The sequence below is a fragment of the Pseudophryne corroboree genome, chromosome 3, assembly GCF_028390025.1.
Source record: "Pseudophryne corroboree isolate aPseCor3 chromosome 3, aPseCor3.hap2, whole genome shotgun sequence".
NCBI lineage: Eukaryota > Metazoa > Chordata > Amphibia > Anura > Myobatrachidae > Pseudophryne > Pseudophryne corroboree.
The window spans coordinates 381031486-381052541 of record NC_086446.1 but is presented as its reverse complement, the minus strand read 5'-3'; the positions used below and the strand labels follow the sequence as shown (position 1 = coordinate 381052541).

The window sequence follows — 21056 nt, the reverse complement described above, 5'->3', positions numbered from 1 at the left end:
GGGGAGGGGTCTGTCAAGAGGGCGGGGTCACTCCTCGAAAGGTCTTGATTCTGAAACACACACAGTTGGGGCCTCCTTTGCTTTACGACTTTATGCATATGCTGCTACAATGCCCTTCCCTGATGTACATCTGTACGTCTGAATATACAAGGACTGATATGCCCACTGTCAGTGTCTACTGACACTGCAGTCATGCCTTTAATCTACTTCTGATTTTATTGATTTTTCATTCTACAAACCCCTTTTCTTTTTTTTTAACCTTATATGTTTCAAAGTACAGGGAGGGGGAGCACACACTACATACAGCACAGTACAGGGAGGGAGCACACACTACATACAGCACAGTACAGGGAGGGAGCACACACTACATACAGCACAGTACAGGGAGGGAGCACACACTACATACAGCACAGTACAGGGAGGGAGAACACACTACATACAGCACAGTACAGGGAGGGGGAGCACACCCTACATACAGAACAGTACAGGGAGGGGTAGCACACCCTACATACAGTACAGGGAGGGAGCACACACTACATACAGCACAGTACAGGCAGGGGGAGCACACACTACATACAGCACAGTTGGCACAGTACAGGGAGGGCGCACACACTACATACAGTACAGGGAGGGAGCGCACACTACATACAGCACAGCACGAAGGGGGAGCACACACTACACACAGTACAGGGAGGGAGCACACACTACATACAGCACAGTACAGTAAGGAGGAGCACACACTACATACAGCACAGTACAGGGAGGGAGCACACACTACATACAGCACAGTACAGTAAGGAGGAGCACACACTACATACAGCACAGTACAGGGAGGGAGCACACACTACATACAGCACAGTGCAGGGAGGGAGCACACACTACATACAGCACAGTACAGGGAGGGAGCACACACTACATACAGAACAGTACAGGGAGGGAGCACACACTACATACAGCACAGTACAGGGAGGGAGCACACACTACATACAGCACAGTTGGCACAGTACAGGGAGGGCGCACACACTACATACAGTACAGGGAGGGAGCGCACACTACATACAGCACAGCACGAAGGGGGAGCACACACTACATACAGTACAGGGAGGTGGAGCACACACTACATACAGCACAGTACAGGGAGGGGGAACTCACACTATTGTACATACAGCACAGTACAGGGAGGGAGCACACACTACATACAGCACAGTACAGGGAGGAGGAGCACACACTACATACAGCACAGTACAGGGAGGAGGAGCACACATTACATACAGTACAGTACAGGGAGGGGGAGCACACACTACATACAGCACAGTACAGGGAGGGGGAGCACACACTACATACAGCACAGTACAGGGAGGGAGCACCCACTACATACAGCACAGTACAGGGAGGGAGCACACACTACATACAGCACAGTACAGGGAGGGAGCACACACTACATACAGCACAGTACAGGGAGGGAGCACACACTACATACAGCACAGTACAGGGAGGGAGCACACACTACATACAGAACAGTACAGGGAAGGAGCACACACTACATACAGCACAGTACAGGGAGGGAGCACACACTACATACAGTACAGGGAGGGAGCACACACTACATACAGCACAGTACAGGGAGGGAGCACACACTACATACAGCACAGTACAGGGAAGGAGCACACACTACATACAGCACAGTACAGGGAAGGAGCACACACTACATACAGCACAGTACAGGGAGGGAGCACACACTACATACAGCACAGTACAGGGAGGGAGCACACACTACATACAGTACAGGGAGGGAGCACACACTACATACAGCACAGTACAGGGAGGGAGCACACACAAGTAGTGAAACAGACACAGGGGACCAGCGCATCAGAATCTGTCCAAGTAGCCACCACATTATATACTTAGCCACCACATCACACATATAGCACTGCATTACATGTATAGCACCGCATTATACAAATAGCACCACATTACATACGTAGCCACCGCATTACATACGTAGACACCGCATAAATAGTCCTATTATCATGGACAGACATTGGGCAGCTATAGGGCTGAATGACTTTGCATAAGAGATTGTCCCAGGGCTGGCTGTGAGTGCTGCCTGGTCAGCTGGCATCCTGAGAACAAGGTACATCCTGCTCCTGTCCAGTCCCCAAACCATATACTGTGACCGGGGACACCCTAACCCTTACACTAACATGATAATGCAAATAATGTAATAAAATATAACCTCTCTGCTTGGTCGCCTACAGTGCTCAGTCGCCGCTCTGGCCAGTTCAGTGAGAGTGCGGGAGCTGGGGTGGCAGCGGGTGTAGTGAACTCTGCTCTGACCATCGCTATGCTGCTGCTCACGGGCCGGGCTCATTGAAGTGACCTTTGGCTGGGGTCAATGAGAGGATGCTGCTGGGCTGATTAACTTTCTCCAGGTCCCCCATTGGTAGAACACTTTTTTCACGGCTCGCGGCACCTGGAAGTCCTTTCCAGCCTAACTCCCGGATTGCGTTCCAATGAACCACAAGTACTGGAAGCAGTGTGAATCAGCCTGGCTGAGAGTGATATGGGATCGGCCCATCTGAATCTTTCATGGTGTCCTGGTGGGCCAATCCGCCCCTGCATAAGTGCTCTCAGACAGGAAAAAGACTGCCTACTGTTACATACACAAGGTCAGATGTAAAGTCTGTATGTTATAGAGAAGCGCAAGATATATAAGATTGTGACTCGTATAGGAAGTTCTTGCACAATCTGTATAAAGGCAATATTGTGGATTGAAGGTATTATATGAATCCGTTTAATACTAAATTCAAGAATATACTGTAAGCATATTAATCTGCAACATGTGCGTAACCAAAACAATTCTAACAAATACCAACGGGAGTTCTTACCAGGACCTTAACCCCCTAAACCTGTCCAGGATCCAACTGTAACACCTTGGGGTTTATTTACTAAAATTCCGAGTTTGTCCGATTTTTGTTTTTTTTTCTAAGTGACAACACTGGAATTTACGAAGTACAAATCTCGGCAGTGTTTGGGCTATTCGTAATGGTTTTGACGGCAAAGTTCAGAAATACGAATGAATAGACCATCGGTCAAACGCGTCCGTTCATACAACACGGGAATTTACTATTCATTCGTATTTGGGTGTTAGTCTCTGAATGCTCAATTGCGGGTGTATTTTTTTGCGATTTGTTAAAAAAGTAGCAAAAAAATAGACCTGCTTTTTCCTGGCGAGTTTGGATAATCATGCATGGATCAGTGCATGGATATCTATGGGAAAGGGTCTGTTTAGTGTAAAAATTTAAAAAAATAAATAAATTTGCGTGTCCTAAGCATAACCAGCCTCTGGCTCTTTGAGCCGGTCCTGGTTGTAAAAATACAGGGGAAAAACTGACTGGGGTTCCCCCATATTTGAACAACCAGCACCGGGCTCTGCGCCTGGTCCTGGTGCCAAAAATACGGGGGACAAAAAACGTAGGTGTCCCCCGTATTTTTACCACCAGCACCGGGCTCCACTAGTCGGAGAGATAATGCCACAGCCGGGGGACACTTTTATATTGGTCCCGACGGCCCTGGCATTAAATCCTCAACTAGTCAACCCTGGCCGGTGTACCCTGGAGGAGTGGGGACCCCTTAAATCAAGGGGTCCCCCACCCCTCCAGCCACCCATCCGTGGGCGGTGGATGAGAGTCTGATAGCCTTTTGTGTAAAAAATTATATATTTTTTGTAGCAGAACTACAAGTCCCAGCAAGCCTCCCCCGCAAGCTGGTACTTGGAGAACCACAAGTACCAGCATGCGGGGGGCAAACGGGCCCGCTGGTACCTGTAGTTCTACTACAAAAATATACCCACAAGAGTGACCCCACTTAACCTCACGGTCTACCGCAGACCGCAAAGTTCCCACCATTGGATATAATGTAGCGCCGCTACGCTACATTGTATCCACAGTGCTCCGCCTGACTGACAGTGCAGGAGCGCACAGCCAATCAGGAGAGTGCCATGATGTGGCGCTCCCTGATTGGCTGAAGGGAGCCTCTTTGACAGGAGTCATGGGGGGTCCAGACATTCAGGGAAAGGGGGTCCATGTGTAAACATGGATCCCCTTTCAGTTCGTGGGTCGGGTGAGTGTTTTTGTTTTTTTGCCAAGTTCGTGGATTATAACTTTTAAGAAGAGGACCGATCTACACCGGATTCTTTGTAAGTATCATTTTATTTTCAGGTACCCCTGTATTCTACTGGACAAGAGGACCAAGTCCTTCGGGTCAACATAGGTAAGTATGTGTGTATGTAAGTGTGCATGTATGTGCATTAACCTTTTACTTTCACGGTGTCTGTGTATTGTTTTTATTTGGGTATTTTTTTGTAGTAGAACTACAGGTACCAGCGGGCCCGTTTTCCCCCTGCATGCTGGTACCTGTGGTTCTCAAAGTACCAGCATGCGGGGGGAGGCTTTTTTTACACAAAAGGCTAACTGCCTCCCATCCACTGCCCATGGATGGGGGGGGACAGCCTCGGGCTTCACCCCTGGTCCTTGGGTGGCTGGAGGGGGGGACCCCTTGATTTAAGGGGTCCCCACTCCTCCAGGGTACCCCGGCCAGGGGTGACTAGTTGGGTATTTAATGCCAGGGCCGCCGGGACCAATATAAGTGTCCCCCGGCTGTGACATTATCTCTCTGACTAGTGGAGCCCGGTGCTGGTGGTAAAAATATGGGGGACCCCTACGTTTTTTGTCCCCTGTATTTTTGGCACCAGAACCAGGTGCAGAGCCCAGTGCTGGTTGTTTAAATATGGGGGAACCCCAGTCAGTTTTTTTCCCCTGTATTTTTACAACCAGGACCGCCTCAAAGAGTCCGAGGCTGGTTATGCTTAGGATGGGAGACCCCACGCAATTTTTTTTTACATTTTTAACCCATTCTGCACTTCTCAGAATGCACACAATGAAGCCCTGCACTGATCTCACAGATCCGGCCGGGATTCCTTGTGTTTTGTCAGGCAGTGTTTTACTAATCACTCCCGTAAAACAATGCCAGACATTACGAATCACATCGACATCGGAAAATACGAATGTTGAAAACTCAGCATTTTAGTAAATTACCGTATCAAGATTCAAAAAGTTGCAGGAAAATGCACCCGATACCATTCGAGATCAAACTCCCTTAAAAACAGCACAAGCACGAATATTAGTAAATAAACCCCCTTGTGTTGGTTTCATTCCAGTCGGTGCAGGGGTATCCGAATGCATAACCAGACAGACAAACAGAGAGGCCAATTAAATTTATATATATGAAACCTGAAATTGCAGTCAGGGCTAGATTATCAGGTGGGGGTGGGACTACAGCCACCGCATGAAAAAAGGCCCTTCATCATGACAGCATGGTGATGAGCAGCAGCCTAGTTGGCTACACAGTTGTACAGAAATCATAAGTCTCAAACACTGACCACACCCACACACCACCTCCACATTTTAGTTTTTCACAATAGTCCCTTGATAGTTTTCACACCATGTGACCCTTAATCCGACCCCGATTACAATTATACTGCAAAGGAGATTGTCAGTTAGCGTGAAGGTACTTTTAGTTTTGTCACTACTTTCCTGCTTTTCACTTACTGACGCTTTTTTTCTTGAATCTTTATTTTAACAATGGAAGTAAAAATGACATCTTTACGTGAACAATTCTCCACTAGCACAGTACACCTTACACAACAAAGTCTGTTTATAGATATTTAGCTGCGTCTAAAGAGCTGGGAGGAGGCCCCTGAACACCTGTCTTTTGCTGCAACCATGTGTCAAGGTGATGATGATCCAGCATAAAGGAGCATACAGGAACATTTTGCCCATTGAATTTGTTGTATTACCTTACACTAATAGATTGCCTTTCTATTTACCTGGATGTAGCATGAGAAAATACAACACTGGTGTTTAAAAAAAAAAAAAAAAAAAAAAAGTTCAATTTGGAAATACTCAAAAGTGCTTCTGTAATCACAAAACTACATCCAACTGTGTCTACAGTATGACTAGAAGACAGTGCTGCCTTGTGAATAAATGCATGCTTATAAAGTATATGAAAGAACAGGATGCAGTCAATTTGCCAGTGGTTGGGATCCCAGCATTCAGGATACCGGCACCAAAATCCTGACCGTCAACCATGCCACCAGCCAGAATTCCGGCGCACCAGGGCTATTCCCAATCGTAGTTGCAGTCCCGATGGTATTCGGTTTAGGTTAAATACCGGGATAGGTCATGTGTACAGGAGAGATCGCCATGGATGTCAGCTAGAAATATTTCCTCTTGGTGCTGAAGGAGTATTAATACCATACAATGCTACATTGGTGATGATTCAAGATGAGGGTAGTCATCCAAATAAGTACCAGAAAACTGAGTGAAAATCCTAGTGACTGGGCACTAATGGTGGCAGGCTCAACGCGTTTCACTAGTTAGGAGTGATGAAGAACTCCGGAGCATGGAGTTCTTCATCTTCAGTGTCAGTACTAGTACATGCATATGCCCCTCATCCTGTTCACTTCCACACAAGCATCCTCAATTTCTATTATGTCCTTATTACCATCTTTAATTGTACTGCTCCCCACATGTGCAGATGGTGTAGAAATGGTAGTAGCAGGCGAAAGAGGCTTCTCTAGGAGGACAGTGTGAGAAATGTCTGACTCACACATAGCTAACGTGGAAACCCCTGGACTCTCCTCAGGGATGTGTGATGGTTCTGAACACAGTTCTACTGCCTTAGTGTGTGTTTGTTTGTGTTTCTACACCTCTTCTAGACTGTGAGTGAAAAGGTCTTGCATTGTCATGAGAGGCAGAAGAAGATGCCTCACTTACAGTTTCAGAACTACTACTCATAAATAACAGCCAAGATCTGTGCCTTTTTTTGCCACTGCGTGTGGTGAATGGCATGTTGGCAATTTTATGGGTTTCTTTTTCTGCACTAAACTCTCCCTTTTATTAGAGGTGTTTTAGTTTGTCTTTACCCCTGTAAAATATAGATTTTTTTTTTTTTTTTTCGTATTACAGATGCACTGTTTTTTTTTTTTGTTTTTTTTTTTTTACACCCTTGAGCATCAGTTTTAGATGATGTGAATGAATAGTATCGCCCTCTTGACTGGTTGATGCAGTGATAGTATTTGGGTGTTGGTCCTGTTCTTCTCTAAACTGATCATTATCCATTTTTTAACTGGCAGCTCGGCTCACACTCAAGTGAGACCGCTTATACACACACACACTGGGGTACAGCATACTGGGTTGCAGTGTGCAGAACACATTATACAATAATATATTTGATTTAATTTTTGTTAACTGCCAGCTCGGCTCAGTTTTTATCGAGTCGGACCACTTTTACACGTGCCCTGGGGTGCAGTGCACAGTACAAAGAAATAGAATTTTTTTTATTTTTTATTTTATACTTTCTTTGCTGACAAATATTGTCACACTGTGAATACAGTGGGTGGGGCCTGCAGTGTCAGGGCAGCATCACTGTAATGGAATTAGACTAAGGGGACTGGACACACACAGCCTCTCGGATGGACACAGTGACAGCAGCACAGCCTCTTAGATGGACACAGTGACAGCACTTGTATTCCACACAGACATTTGGGTGGACACCACAGAGCAGAGCACAGCATACAGCAGCGTGACTGTCCCAGCCGTGACTCCCTTATATGGAATCCATAACCCGTGAGAGTCAGACACCGGAATGATGATTATTTGCTTCAATTTGGAATCAGAGTTTGGCGGGAAAACCCTAGCAGCAGCTCAGAATCCCAAGGAATCTGAACATCTCATCTCTAGTTATAATGGTAAAGCAGATAGATCACTATAATTATCTCAATTCTGGGTGTAAATCAGGCAATCTTTTGTTAATTAAGGTAGTGAGAGAGAAAGAAAAACTTTCTGGTCAAATAAAAACTTATGATTTGGTTTTAACATTTGTTTGCTCTGTACAATATCAGAATCTTGCCCTGCCATATTACGAAGATATTCTTACTCCCTTTTCTGATAACTGCAGTTATTTCTTGTGTGTCTGTCTTTCAGGGGGAAATTCGGCCAAGTGTACAAGCTGCAGGAGAAAGCCAGTGGAAAGATCTTTGCTGGGAAGTTCTCTCGGGTGCGTAAACAGAAGGATGTGGAAAACGCTCGAGCAGAGGTTGAATTGATGAACAAACTCCATCATCCCCGGCTTGTGCACTGTGTTGCTGCTTTCCAAGAACGTGGCTGGGTAGTCCTGATTCTGGAGTAGTGAGTTCTCTCTGCTATACAATTTAACTCTTCACACCTATTTGCTTATGGACCCATCCACAACCATCTCTCTCCAACTTCATGGATTCTTCATCCCTCCTTCATCCACTCTCTAAAGACCCGTACATACTGGCCGATATATCGTCCATTCTCTTGAACGGCCGATATATTGCGGGTCCGTCGGCCTGTGTGTATGGCCGATACGTCTGTGAACTCCGTCGTTCAGACGTATCGCGTCGGCCCCGCAGCACAGCCTTCGGCCAATATATCTACCGATATATTGGCGCATCGCTGTGTGTGTACGCCGGTCGGCCGACCGCCCGTACACATGCTGCGGCGGCCGGCAGTGATTGGCAGCTGAACTGGGCGGGCGTGTGTACATGCCCGCCCAGATCATGACGTCAGTCCCCGATGGATCGGGCAGTGTGTATGCTCAACACACTGCCCGATCCGTCCATATATATCTGCCGATCAATTGATCTGCAGATATATCTACTAGTGTGTACCCACCTTAACTCTCGTCCACTCGCCTCTCCCCACACTTATTATATTAAAACCCTGTTCCCTTCTCAGTATTGCAGGTGGAGAGCTGTTTGAACGGATTGTGGCAGATGGTTTTGAGCACACAGAGATTACAAGTATTCAGTACATTTCCCAGATTCTTTCTGGGTTGGGATATATGCACCAACAGGGCATTGTTCACCTGGACCTTAAACCTGAGAATATTGTCTGCATCAACAAAATCAGCACAAAGGTCAAACTCATCGACTTTGGTCTGGCCAGGAAACTAGGTGAGATGTGGATATTTAGGTACAAATTGAAAAGAAATGCCCCAAAACTGCTAAACTAAATGGAGAACAATAGATGAATGTGTATTCAGTATCGATTGCACATTAGTGCCGTCACGCATGAATTGGCAACACTTACTGATTCTTTGAGGTAGTTGTAAACAAATGTTTATGGACCAGCATGAGTTGGCAGAGAATGCTGATAGCTGGGTTAGTAGCAGACATGGTAAGGTTAGAGTGAGCCTAGAAATAGCACAGCACTACCTAGGAAAAAGCCTAATTAAGACAGTTCAATAATATGTCCATTTTTGTCTTTTCTGCACTTAGAACCTGGCGTGCCCCTGAAGGTGTTACAAGGGACAGCGGAGTTTGTCGCCCCTGAGGTCATTGCATTTGAACCAGTGGGGTTCACCACTGACATGTGGAGTTTGGGAGTTATTTGCTACATTCTGTATGTGAATCGGAAAACCTGTACATTACCTGTGTCCTCGTCCCTCATCCCAGTCCCTGTGTTAAATCCTCATTGCACCATTTAACTTTTTGTTTTCCTATTATATATCTTCCAAGTTCACTGAGGAGCATCTCAGAATGAGATTCAAATGAAATATGCAAATATTAAATTTAGCGGCCCACATGGTGTCCTAGGACAGCAATATGAGGATTATTTCTAATGGTCTTGCGTATAGTATTCTTCTTCTTGCCCAAATGTCCGAGCTACTGGCGTCATCAACTAAGTGTCAATGCAGATAAACAGAGGGGTCAGCACAGCTTAAGTCAACAGTCATTAGGTTGACCACTGAAGCTCGACATGGCCAATAGGTTGACATGGTCATTAGATCAACATGTACTAGGTCGACAGGTCAAAAAATTGACATGAGTTTTTCAAATTTTTTGGATTTTTTTCATACTTAACGATACACATGGACTACGACTGGAACAGTAACCTGTGCCAAGTGAAGCGAAGCACCTTGCCCGAAGCATGGCGAGCGAAGCGAGCACTGGCGTTTCTATAATGAGTGCAGTGTGTGCGGTGCACACGGGCCCCTGAGTCCAGAGGGGGTCCCCACCACACACACTGCACCCATTTTTAAAATACTCACCCCTCCTAAGTCCAGCGCCGGCATCCGCAGTGCTGTTAGAACTCTGTGAAAATGGCTCAGCAGCCATTTTCCCGGAGATCTGCGCATGCGCAGTAGAGTCTGAGCCCTCTAGTGCTCAGACTCTACAGCGCTCCGGGCAGAGTGGAGGGGGCCCGAACAGAGGAGGCTGAACATGGGCCTCCTCCTCTCTTAAAACACCCCTGGAAGCGAGCCATGCGAGGGGACACGGTGCACTAATTGGGGTTCCCCGTCACTTTACGAAGAAAACTATGCCAAAAAGTAAAAAAAAAAAGTCAACCTTTTGAGCGGTCGTCCTAGTACATGTCGACCTAATGACCATGTTGACCTATTGTCCCTGTCAACATAATGCATGTCGACCTTCCATGGTCGACCTAATGACTGTCGACCTAAGTTGTGTCAATCCAACGACCCATACCCAAACAGAGTGAGGGAATTATACCCAGGCTGTGCTGCATACAAGATTACAAATTAAATAATTGAACTATTGAGCTGTAAAGTAATGTCAATTAAAACCACCAGTTATAAGCTGAGTGTGAAATCACTTAAGCAGACTCTTGTAGCAATAGAAGATTCAGAGCTGGAATACGAGTGTATCCAGGCTACATCAGAGTCTGCACCCATCACTAGGTCATTGTTTTAGTGATTTTAAGAACTGTCCCAAAAGGCTGTGTTTTGAAATCATATATGTTGGTTTTTTTCTCATTTTCTCTGTGTTTGTTCTTGAACAGCTTTGCCTGAAAACGTCTATTTTTCCCCTCAGTGTTATCTTTAGCGTTTCGCTGTACTTATAATTCCTTTTACATATACCTGCTCTCACTGCTCTGACAACTTTCTTTCCAGGTTAAGTGGAGATTCCCCCTTCCAAGGTGAAAATGATGTGGAGACATTGCAGAATATCACCTCTGCGTGCTGGGATTTTGATGATGAGACCAACGCTGTCTTGTCTGACTCTGCCAAGGACTTCATCAGACGGCTTCTGCAAAAGAACATGAAGTAAGACATTTGGTCCTCCAGGGAATAAAGGCAGGAATGAAGCATAGTATTTCTTTAACCATTATTTGAGTGACCCAGTAACCTAGGAACCACTTATTTACACCTTAAAAACACTAGAAAACTCCCTTCTTATGGCACTACACTAAAGCAACAATAGAAACAGCAGAAGCAAATGCAGGTCTGTCTTAACAACATTGTAGACCCTGAGCAAAGCAATGCACTGTGGCCCCTACGAATACATTGACAGAAACGATTTAACAAAAAAAATCACAACGTGCCCCTCCTGCAGTCCTGTGCCATCTCTCCACGTGCCAACTCCAGCTATCCACCAATCTGCATGCTGACAGCCATTCACTGGCTGGGAAACGGGTAGGGAATGCTGGCTTGCCCCTCTGATTGTGTGACTACCACCCACCCCTGCTTGAAAGACCCTAGAATTGTGGGGCCTTGGGCAGCTCCCCAGTATGCCTATATGTTAAGGTGGCCCTGCACAAATGGACTGTTAGTTGTAATAGCAATAGCCCAAAAGTAATAGCAGTGCTGAAATGCTTACTGTACCTTATTTCTTTAAAAAATAAAAAAAATCTCAAAAATCAAGCTGAAGATTCAATGTCCTTAATCGCAATAATATGATCCACTTTTTTACAAATAGAAATCTACATTAAAAAAAATTAAACTCCTTTTGAAACCGATCAATCTATTTAATACAGGTAATTGAAAACCTAGGAAAAAATATCTCCGGTGCTGGAGGAGGGATATAGCAGTATTCCTGGTTATAACCTGATAACATGTTTCTGTGACACAGTGCTGTGACTAGACAGGCCTATACTGTTCTAAAAGGAGACTCTACAGTGTTCTGTGACGGTCCTGATTATTGTCTCAGCTTCAACCAATATCCTGTTCAACCTTTTACTCACGCGGTGAGCTGAGTTATAAAGTAGGAATGACCAAAAAAGTGACCAAGTAAAAATGCAAATAAACAGTAAATTGTTATTTATTTATGGCGCAAAAAAAACTACTGTCCTAGACAAACAAATTACACAATAAAAAATTTTTTCTCTAGTGCAAGCAATAATTGTTGAAAAACTTACAAATACAATGTAAAACCATATTATAAAATAGGACATAATATACAAATATATCAAAATAGGATATAATATCTAAAAAATGAAGCATAAAATAAAAGGTAAAAATGTCACTTAAATTGTGACGCGTTTTGTGGCATACAGCCACTTACTTAGGCAGTACATCTTTCATCAATATTATATGCAGTTGTATCTTGTGATACAGAAGTATATCAATTGTGTTTTTCTCCTGCAGGGTCCACAGGGTATCCACCAGATACATTGGGATATGGTGGAGCGACAGCGGATTTGCACCAAGCGGCCAAAGCTTTTCGGCCTCCCAACATGCAACGGGCCCGTCCATATATCCCCACCTCCTGGCTCAGGCAAATCGTTTTTTTGTTTGGTGCGGCAGGAGCCGAACCATGGTCAGAGGGCTGCTGTTTTTTTAGCAGCCATAAGCTTTCTTATTTTACTTTTATAGTCTTACTATTTTTTCTGAGTGATCTTTCTAAAAAGCGTCTTATACGCACCTTAGAAAGTACCTGATGCATATCAGTCTGATAACTATTGCTGTGGTTTTCTTTTGCTGTGCAACAGAATACGTTTATAACTCTTTTATATAAGGTAAAGCAGTTATATGTTTCTCCTACATACTTGAAATGTATTTGTAGTTGATTATGTGCTCATATTGCTTATTATACTAATGTATAACCTGTGACTGCTAGTGTGATTGCTGACTTTACTAAAATTTCTTCATTTTTTTCTGTGTATTCCGATCCTCAATGCTGGTGCAAAGCAGGGTAGGGTCAGATTGTATGTCACTTTAACAAATTTTAAAGTGATTACAGTGACAAATTGTGTAATAACACTGTAAATGTGAGATTTATTTATCATGTCTAACAGCGGCAAGGGTGAAGAAAATACACTTTCTACAGCATCACCAACACTTATTTCATGTTGTCTTGCAAAGCGAGGTTAACCTGTCAGGACTGGTTCAATGGGATTATGTGCAAAATGGTTTAGTTGTCTCCAAAGCCTCTTAAATAACCAAGGCAGGCACAGGTTCGGGTTGAACCTTCATGAGCTACTTTGCACAGACATTATCCAATGTAGATGAGCAGATAATGCCAGCTCCTATACCAGCGATAGGTTATCCTATTAACCCTTACATGCAACTTTCATTGAGGTTATCCACCTAGGGAATGGCAGCCTCTTAACAAAGGCAGACTGTAAGGCCGGTGTTAAGTAAATCACATGGACATGATACAACATCTTCACAGTCTACGCATGTTTTAGATGAGGATTTGTTGGAGAATGAGGACTCATTGCACTTCGGAGGAAGTTCTCAGCTCAGTGGACATACCTGAGCTAATTAGTGCTATGTAAGCCATTCTATCCTCAGAAGCAGCAGAGCCTGTGTTAGAAACTAAGGCAACTGTGTTTAAATGTCCCAAAACAGCTGATGGAAATTATGTTGGGTTACGCCCAGTAGGAAGTTAGAATTCCAGGAAATGGAATTCCAGTTATCCTTGTCCAGCTGGGGACTGTTTAAAAAATAAGAGTTGCTCCCAAAGTAGATTCGCAGGTCTTAGATTGGTGCGAAAATCAACATTATTTTTGTTTTCAACATAAATAAATGATGTCACGGATAGATGACTCGATGGTTTCTAAGGACCATTTTTTCTTTTGTCTGGGACAATCATTAGACCAGCCTTAGCTTCAGCTCAGATAGCGTAAGCCGTTGCATCCTTGGCTGATGCATTGAAAGGGGATCTTTCAATGGCATCTAGAGAGCAAAAATTCCATATTGCATATCAAACGGGCAGTGGCTGCAGCAGTAGCATCTCGCAGAGCGGGTTGACTATGTACATGGTAAACTGACTCAGAATCCATGAAGGTTCTGGAGTCTTATCTTTGTTACTGAAGATATTATTTTTGGTGAAGAATTAACAGTATTTTGGAATCAGACTCCAAGAAAGTGAAGTTTCTTTTCACACATAAATTTAAGCCTAGTTTCCAGCTTTCCAGTTCTTTCGGAATCAAGGAAAAGCAAAAGGAAAGGGTAAAAGGCATACAGTCCCAATCCAACAAGTCTGGCAGGACTAAAAGGTATTGGGCTACAAGAGGACCGTTTTCAAATCTGAAGATAAGCCATCAGCCTGATGGTGAGGGCCTCCACCTGGGGTGACCCAGGGTCGGAGGCTGACTACTTCAATTTGCACAGAGCTGGCATACAGATGCCTGGGTGCAAAAAAGTGGTATCTTATGGTTATGATCTACAGTCATACCACACTGGACATGCCCAATCTTATCTGATCTTGGAAGCTAAGCAGTGTTGGTCCTGGTTAGTACTTGGATGGTAAACCACCTGGTAATACCAAGTTCTGTAGGTGTTTTCAAGAAACGCCCTCATTAAAAAATGTACTAGCCTGTATTCAGTGGAAACGAAGACCAGGGCGTTGCTATCCTCCAGCCTCAATTTCAGGCCCTACCATTTGGGCTGACCACAGCTCCCAGAGTATTCACCAAACTTATGGCAGTGATGGCATCTTATCTTTGTTAGCAAGAGATAAGTATTTTATAAAAACCCATACCTCGACGACTTATTAATTCTTGCACAGTCTCAGGAATTGTTCAGTGTCATCTGTAACAGACAAAAGCTTGTTACAGAGATATGGTTGGCTCATAAATTGGGCAAAGTCATCTCTGGTTCCGTCAAAACAGATGACTCACTTGGGGGCTGTGTTGTAATTGGGTATTCAGTGAGTAATTTTACCTCTGAACAAAATATCCAAAATTCACTTAAGGATTCAGGAGTTGCTATACAGTTAAATGGTATCCATTTAAGCGGTAATGCGTATGATGGGTTTGATGGTGTAGATAATTGACATGATGGAGTATACTTGGTTCCATTCGATACATCTGCAATGTCTGATCTTTTCCAAGTAGAAAGGTTTTTCATCAGACAATAAAAGCGCAGATTATGGTCTTCCTCTGGAAGTTAGGAAGTCAATAGCTTGATGGTTATGGACATCCTATCCTGGACAAAGAAAGGCACCTTTGGATATCAGATGGCAACTCTGACAATGGATGCCAGCCTGTGGGGCTGGGGTGAAGTGTCAGGAAGGAGTTGTTTCCAGGGGCAGTGGCCCAAGTAAAAAAAAGTTGCCTGCCAATAAATATATTGGTACCTCGGGCCATATATGTGGCATTTATTCGGGAAAAGAATATCCTTCTGATGAATCCAGTTCGAATCTGCTCGGACATACAATGGCAGTGGTGTACCTCAACCATCAGGGAGGATCTCCCAGCCAAAACATAATTAAGAAGGTAAGTCACACTTTAAGGTGGGCAGAACCTCATTATCCAGCCTTGTCCACAGTACTCATTCCGGAAGTCCTAAACTGGGAAGCAGATTTTCTCAGTCAATTCGCCTTTTAGGTAGACGTATGTACTTACACCCCAAGGTCTTAAAAACTCTGGTAGATAATGGGGGTTACTGGAAATACATCTCATGCTGTCCTGTCAGAACAATAAAGTTTTCGCATACGAGTCAAGAACAAATCCCAGAGCAATCTTGTGGATGACTTGTCAACTTTCATCTGGTTTATGTGTTTCCACCAATCGCCTAGGTATACGAAAGGTAAGATAAGGTAAGGGTGCTGTGATACTAATAGCTCCGGCTTGGTCCAGAAGACATTGGTACACAGATCTGCAGAGGATGTCGATGGATTCTCCATTCCTACTGCTTCAATGGCCACATCTACTGTCTCAGGGTCCTGGTTATCACAAACATCTGGATGGGACTGTCTTTGACTGACTAAGTGACTCTTGAGACTTCCATCCTGAAGGCAAGAGGACTCTCACAAGAGGTATTTCTAAATATGCTCAGAGCAAGGAAAATTTTCTCAGCTCGTATTTATCAACAAATATGGCAAGTCTATGTTCAGTGGTGCAGGGATCAAAAATTTGACCCTTGTTTTTTCAGAATTTCCAGAGTCTTAGCATTCCTTCAGGCAGGAATGCATAAAGGTTTATGGCTGACTCCCTTGAGCGTGTCAGCATTGACTGTGTTTCAAAAAGGAAAATTGTTAACCTACAGGATGTGCGCACTTTTTTCCAAGGAATGCTGCACATTCAACCTCCTTTTGTTCTTCCTACAGTTCCTTGGGACTCGAGTTAGTCCTAAAGGCCCTTCAGGTTGTCCCATTTGAACCACTTAAAAGATTAGATCTTAAATGGTTGACAGCTAAAGTTCTTTCTACTGACTTTTGCTTCAGTTATAACAATGCCCATAAATCTGAAATTCTTCTGTCATCCTCCATTTCTGAATTTTTTTGTATCCAGATAGAGCAGTTCTTCGAACCAAATCTGGGCATCTTCCTAAGGTGGTTTCTAAATTCCATCTTAATGAAGAAATTGTAATCTCAGTCTTCCAGGGGCCGGACTTTGCTGCAGGAGATGCATCTTTGGACGTAGACCGTGTCTTAAGGATCTACGTGGATCATGCCAGTGCCATCAAAAAGACAGATACTCCCTTCATTCTCTATGAATTTCACAAGAGAGGATGGCCTGCGGATAAGCAGACACTGGTGAAGTGGCTTTGGATGAAAATTTCAGAAGCATATTCCCAAGCTGATCTCTCTGTTCCGGATAATGTCTCTGGTCATTCTACTTGTAAGGTAGGTCCATTATGGGCAGCACAATGTGTGGTTTTAACAGAATAGATATGTTAGGTAGACATGTTGTCCAGTAACACATTCATTAGACATTATGCCTTGATACCTTTGCCTCTCAGGACGCTGAATTCGGGCGAAGGATTCTCCTGTCCAGTCAGGAGCGTCCCCACCACTAAATTGCTTTGGGACATCCCAATGTATCCTGTGGACCCTGCAGGAGAAATATACGTTATGGTAAGAACTTACCATTGATAACAGTACTTCTCCTAAGTCCACAGGTTCCACAGGGATCCCACCCTGACGCACCTAATTTGAGGATCCTTTTACTCACTAACCTCTTCCCTCTTGTACAAAAGGGTGTGTTCTTCTCACCTGATTAGGGCTCTACATGATGCTCCTGCCTTGAGCTCTGGAAAACAACTGATTTGCCTGAGCCAGGAGGCGGGAATATATGGATGGGCCCATTGCATGCTGGGAGGCCGAAAAGCTTTGACCATTTGGTGCAAATCTGCTGTCGCTCCACCATATCCCAATGTAACCTGTGGAACCTGTCTGTGGACTTAGGAGAAATGCTGTTATTAATGGTAAGTTCTTACCATAACGTATATTTTTTAATTTTATTTTTAAATTGGCTGCATTTAATAAATGTGATAAATATTAAAGTCAGTTTATCCAAATTTTGTAGTAAAGAGCTTTGTTTAAAATAGGATAGTTTCCTTTGAATTAATGATTGAGTTCTCCAAATTATTTCACCCAAATTTTGAGGTACTACGATATACGAGTTTCTTTTGACGTCACTCTGCTACAATAAACGTTAGTGCTGCTATTCTTTCTCTTTGCTAATTTACACTTTGTAGCTACAAAAAAATATGTTGCTTGAAATGGCTTCTTCCATTGCCTCATTATAAGACCACTCCTACCTAGAGTGGTAAATATTGGATTTAACCAGGCGAATATAAGGGGACGAAGGGAAGTATTTGCATTAAATTGGTCTTATAAATTATACTTTAGTGGATTAAGGTAGAAAATTAACACACTTTTTAAGGAGTGGAGAAGTTGTCCATAGCAACCAACTGGATCTAGCTAGCATTTAGCAAGTACATTCTTTAGAATGATAGAAGCTAATAAGTTGCTATGTGCAACTCCTCCGCTCATTAGAAGGTTTGATACATACCCCATATTCATTACAAGCCACACATTCATAATAGGATTTTCTCTCCTTTTTCTCTAGGTCCCGTCTTACTGCTGATCAGGCTCTAGATCACCCTTGGATCCAGGACAAAGGCATCTCCAGCAAAAAGACCTTGTCTAAGGAACGCATGAAGAAGTTCCTGGCAAGGCAAAAGTGGCAGGTTTGAATTCCTCCCAATTTGTAACCTAAACTGCACTGCCCGGACTAACAATGCCTGATGCAACAACTCAACATTAATCACAAGTTTGCTAGCAGAACAGATTCCCAGCATTAAATCCCATTTCGTCACCAGGCTAAAAATTATATTGCACATTAAACAGACAGGGAAATAACAATGAAATAGACACAACAAGAAGAGCAAAATAACAAGGTGGTCACTGGAGATAGGTTTGTAGCAAATCATTATGAGCATTAGAAGCACAATAATATGCCATGACCTCAGTAGAACTGTATCCAGAATCCACGTGCAGTGGCTAACAACAGTTGAATCAAGACTGACATGAAGTACAATAAAGTACACTGAAACATTCTATGAAAACTTTTTATGTGTGTAACAATCCCACTATAATACTTGGAATAACATTGTTTCAGTTATATCAGGATGTGTGTAACTGCCCTCTAGGGATAGATCTACTCAAATTGCTGGTTTATTAGAACCGTCTTAAAACTTAACACTTGTTTTTAATGTTTACATTTTCCTAAATGATTTCTTATATTGTATATTTGGGCCAGAATGAAGAGTTTTTAATTACAACTATGTCTAAACGTTTGTCGCACTCCATCTATTTCATTATTCTGGTTGCGTACACCACTTATAGTAAAGTTAGCCCCCTATTTAAACCAATAATATACATTTTACAGAGAATAAGCTACATTTATGCAAAATGCGTTCATATAGCAATGTTGTCCTAATTACTACTCCTATAAGTGTTCTGTGCTACAAGTTACTTATTAGCAAACCTCTAACTACTTAAACATATGGTTTCCTAATTTACCTAATGAGCATATAATTTTCTAACAAGCCATGATGAGTACACATGGTGGGTGAAAGTGTTTTTTGCCACACCTCAGAGTTATCAAATGGACCAATAGGATCAAGTACAAACCGCGCTTACCTCCCAGAGTGATGTAAGCGATGATGCAGAGCAAACTACAGCATTCTTTTGTCCAGGATAAATGAAAGTTACAGGCTATTTATTATCAAAACTGTATTTCATGGTAACATGTAGAGCTACCACAAATAAAACTCTAACATTACAAAACTGGGATGGACACAGAGCTTCCTTTTTCCTGCTGTAAAATCAGGACTATCCATTGACAGTTGTAGGTTAAGCCACATGAAGACACACAACAGGTATTACATAATAACTGCATGCACACAGGACACACTGCCATACTATTAATAGCATACAAAAAAGGCATACTGTATATAGCCTGTGGAGGGAGAGTCTGTAGAGTGGCATGATGCTACATGAATTCTGGAATTGCTGCAGTTAAAGAGGAACTACACATAAAATACGATACAATTCACCTTGTATTTAAGAAAACCTAACAACTTTCTCACACCTTGAGCAAACTGTAATCCTATATAATAAAAGGCTAATGCTGCTCCTCACCTCTATGGGGGGGGGGGTCAAGTATTTGTGCACCAGAGGCCACTAGATGGTGCCTGACAGAGCACTTCAAGTGTTGTGCCATAATCCTCTTTATATGGTCCAGAAATCAGAATGAATATTACCACCCACGTGTTTTCAGGGATGCCACCAGTTGTTATCTATTGGGCTTCAATCAGTAGATAATTCACTGTGTAGTCATGGTGTGTATTAACCCTGTTCTCTCCTGCAGAAAACTGGTAAAGCTGTTCTAGCTCTGAAGAGGATGGCAATGCTCAGTAACAAATCGGATACCAACTCTCCATCACCAGCAACAGAGGGTGCGGTATTAATCGTGTGCAAGAACACTTTCCTGTGATATATAGAACAAAAGATGGAGTCATGTGTAGTATTGTACCCTTTTAGTTTGCCCTAACAGCCATATTTGTAGCTTGCTATTCAGGCCTACTGTAGAGTTTGAGCACATTATGTCCACTCATTTTTATTTTATACCTTTTTTTTTTTTTTTTAAATCATATTAAGTTTAAAGCACCTTTTGTGTTTCTTATTCAATGCTTGCATGTTAGTGTGCTAGTAGTGTTGAAGTGATAAGGTGTGTTATAATAACCTGTAGTTTATCAGTGCTTTCTAATTTTAGCAGCTACAGAATATTTCTCTAGTATCCAAAAGGGATATTGGGGGAGACTTAGTATGATGGGGTATAGATGTGGTCCAAAGGAGCCAGTGCACTTTAAATTTTCTTCATTGGGTGGGCTGGCTCCTTCCCTCTATGCCCCCTCCCACAGGCAGTTTAGAAATAAGTGCCTTCAGGAGAGGATGCACATCTCTGCAGCTCCAGAGAGTTTTCTTCAATTTATTTTTCTTGTTAGTTATTTTCGGTATGCTATTTGGGCAACAGCATACCTGCACCATGGGAGTTAGGGGGGGTCACCGGCCTTGCGAGGTGCAGAGCCGCTTCCCCGCTGCAGGACCACCGTCCTGAGCAGTTGGTGTTCAGCGGGGCACTGCACCTTGGCTGTCACAGCCCTAACACTGCCTGAAGGTGATGTCTGTGGTGAGTACAAACCGGGGGGCCCCACTAGGAGGTGTCCCCTGGTTCAAAGTGCGGCTGAACGTGGGTACGGCATACAGGACCATCCTAGGGGGGTTCCGCTATAGCCCCCCATGTAGACTGGCTTTAAATCTCTTGAACTAGCACTTGTGTGATGTTTTTTAAGCAAAACGGAGACATTGCCAGTATAAATAGTCACTGTAGCTCTGGCGCCATTGAAGGGGCGGAGCTACCTCAGAGCTGGACCAGAGGCATTTGGGCGCCTTCCTCTACTTAATGTAGCCACAGATAGCACACACAGCA

General features: G+C 43.5%; 1 protein-coding gene and 1 pseudogene across 3 annotated transcripts in view; both read left to right on the top strand.

Annotated features, from left to right (window-relative positions):
• LOC135055661 (myosin light chain kinase, smooth muscle-like) overlaps nucleotides 1–21056 on the top strand; it is a 166807-nt gene that overhangs the window by 138150 nt on the left and 7601 nt on the right. For all 3 annotated transcript variants that reach the window (XM_063959992.1, XM_063959990.1, XM_063959991.1), the window contains 6 exons: nucleotides 8046–8249; nucleotides 8823–9040; nucleotides 9365–9488; nucleotides 10999–11151; nucleotides 18129–18249; nucleotides 19935–20022. In XM_063959992.1, coding sequence (XP_063816062.1) covers nucleotides 8046–8249; nucleotides 8823–9040; nucleotides 9365–9488; nucleotides 10999–11151; nucleotides 18129–18249; nucleotides 19935–20022 — 908 coding nt within the window. The remainder of the gene's footprint in view (nucleotides 1–8045; nucleotides 8250–8822; nucleotides 9041–9364; nucleotides 9489–10998; nucleotides 11152–18128; nucleotides 18250–19934; nucleotides 20023–21056) is intronic.
• Nucleotides 14493–14611, top strand: LOC134896466 (5S ribosomal RNA; annotated as a pseudogene).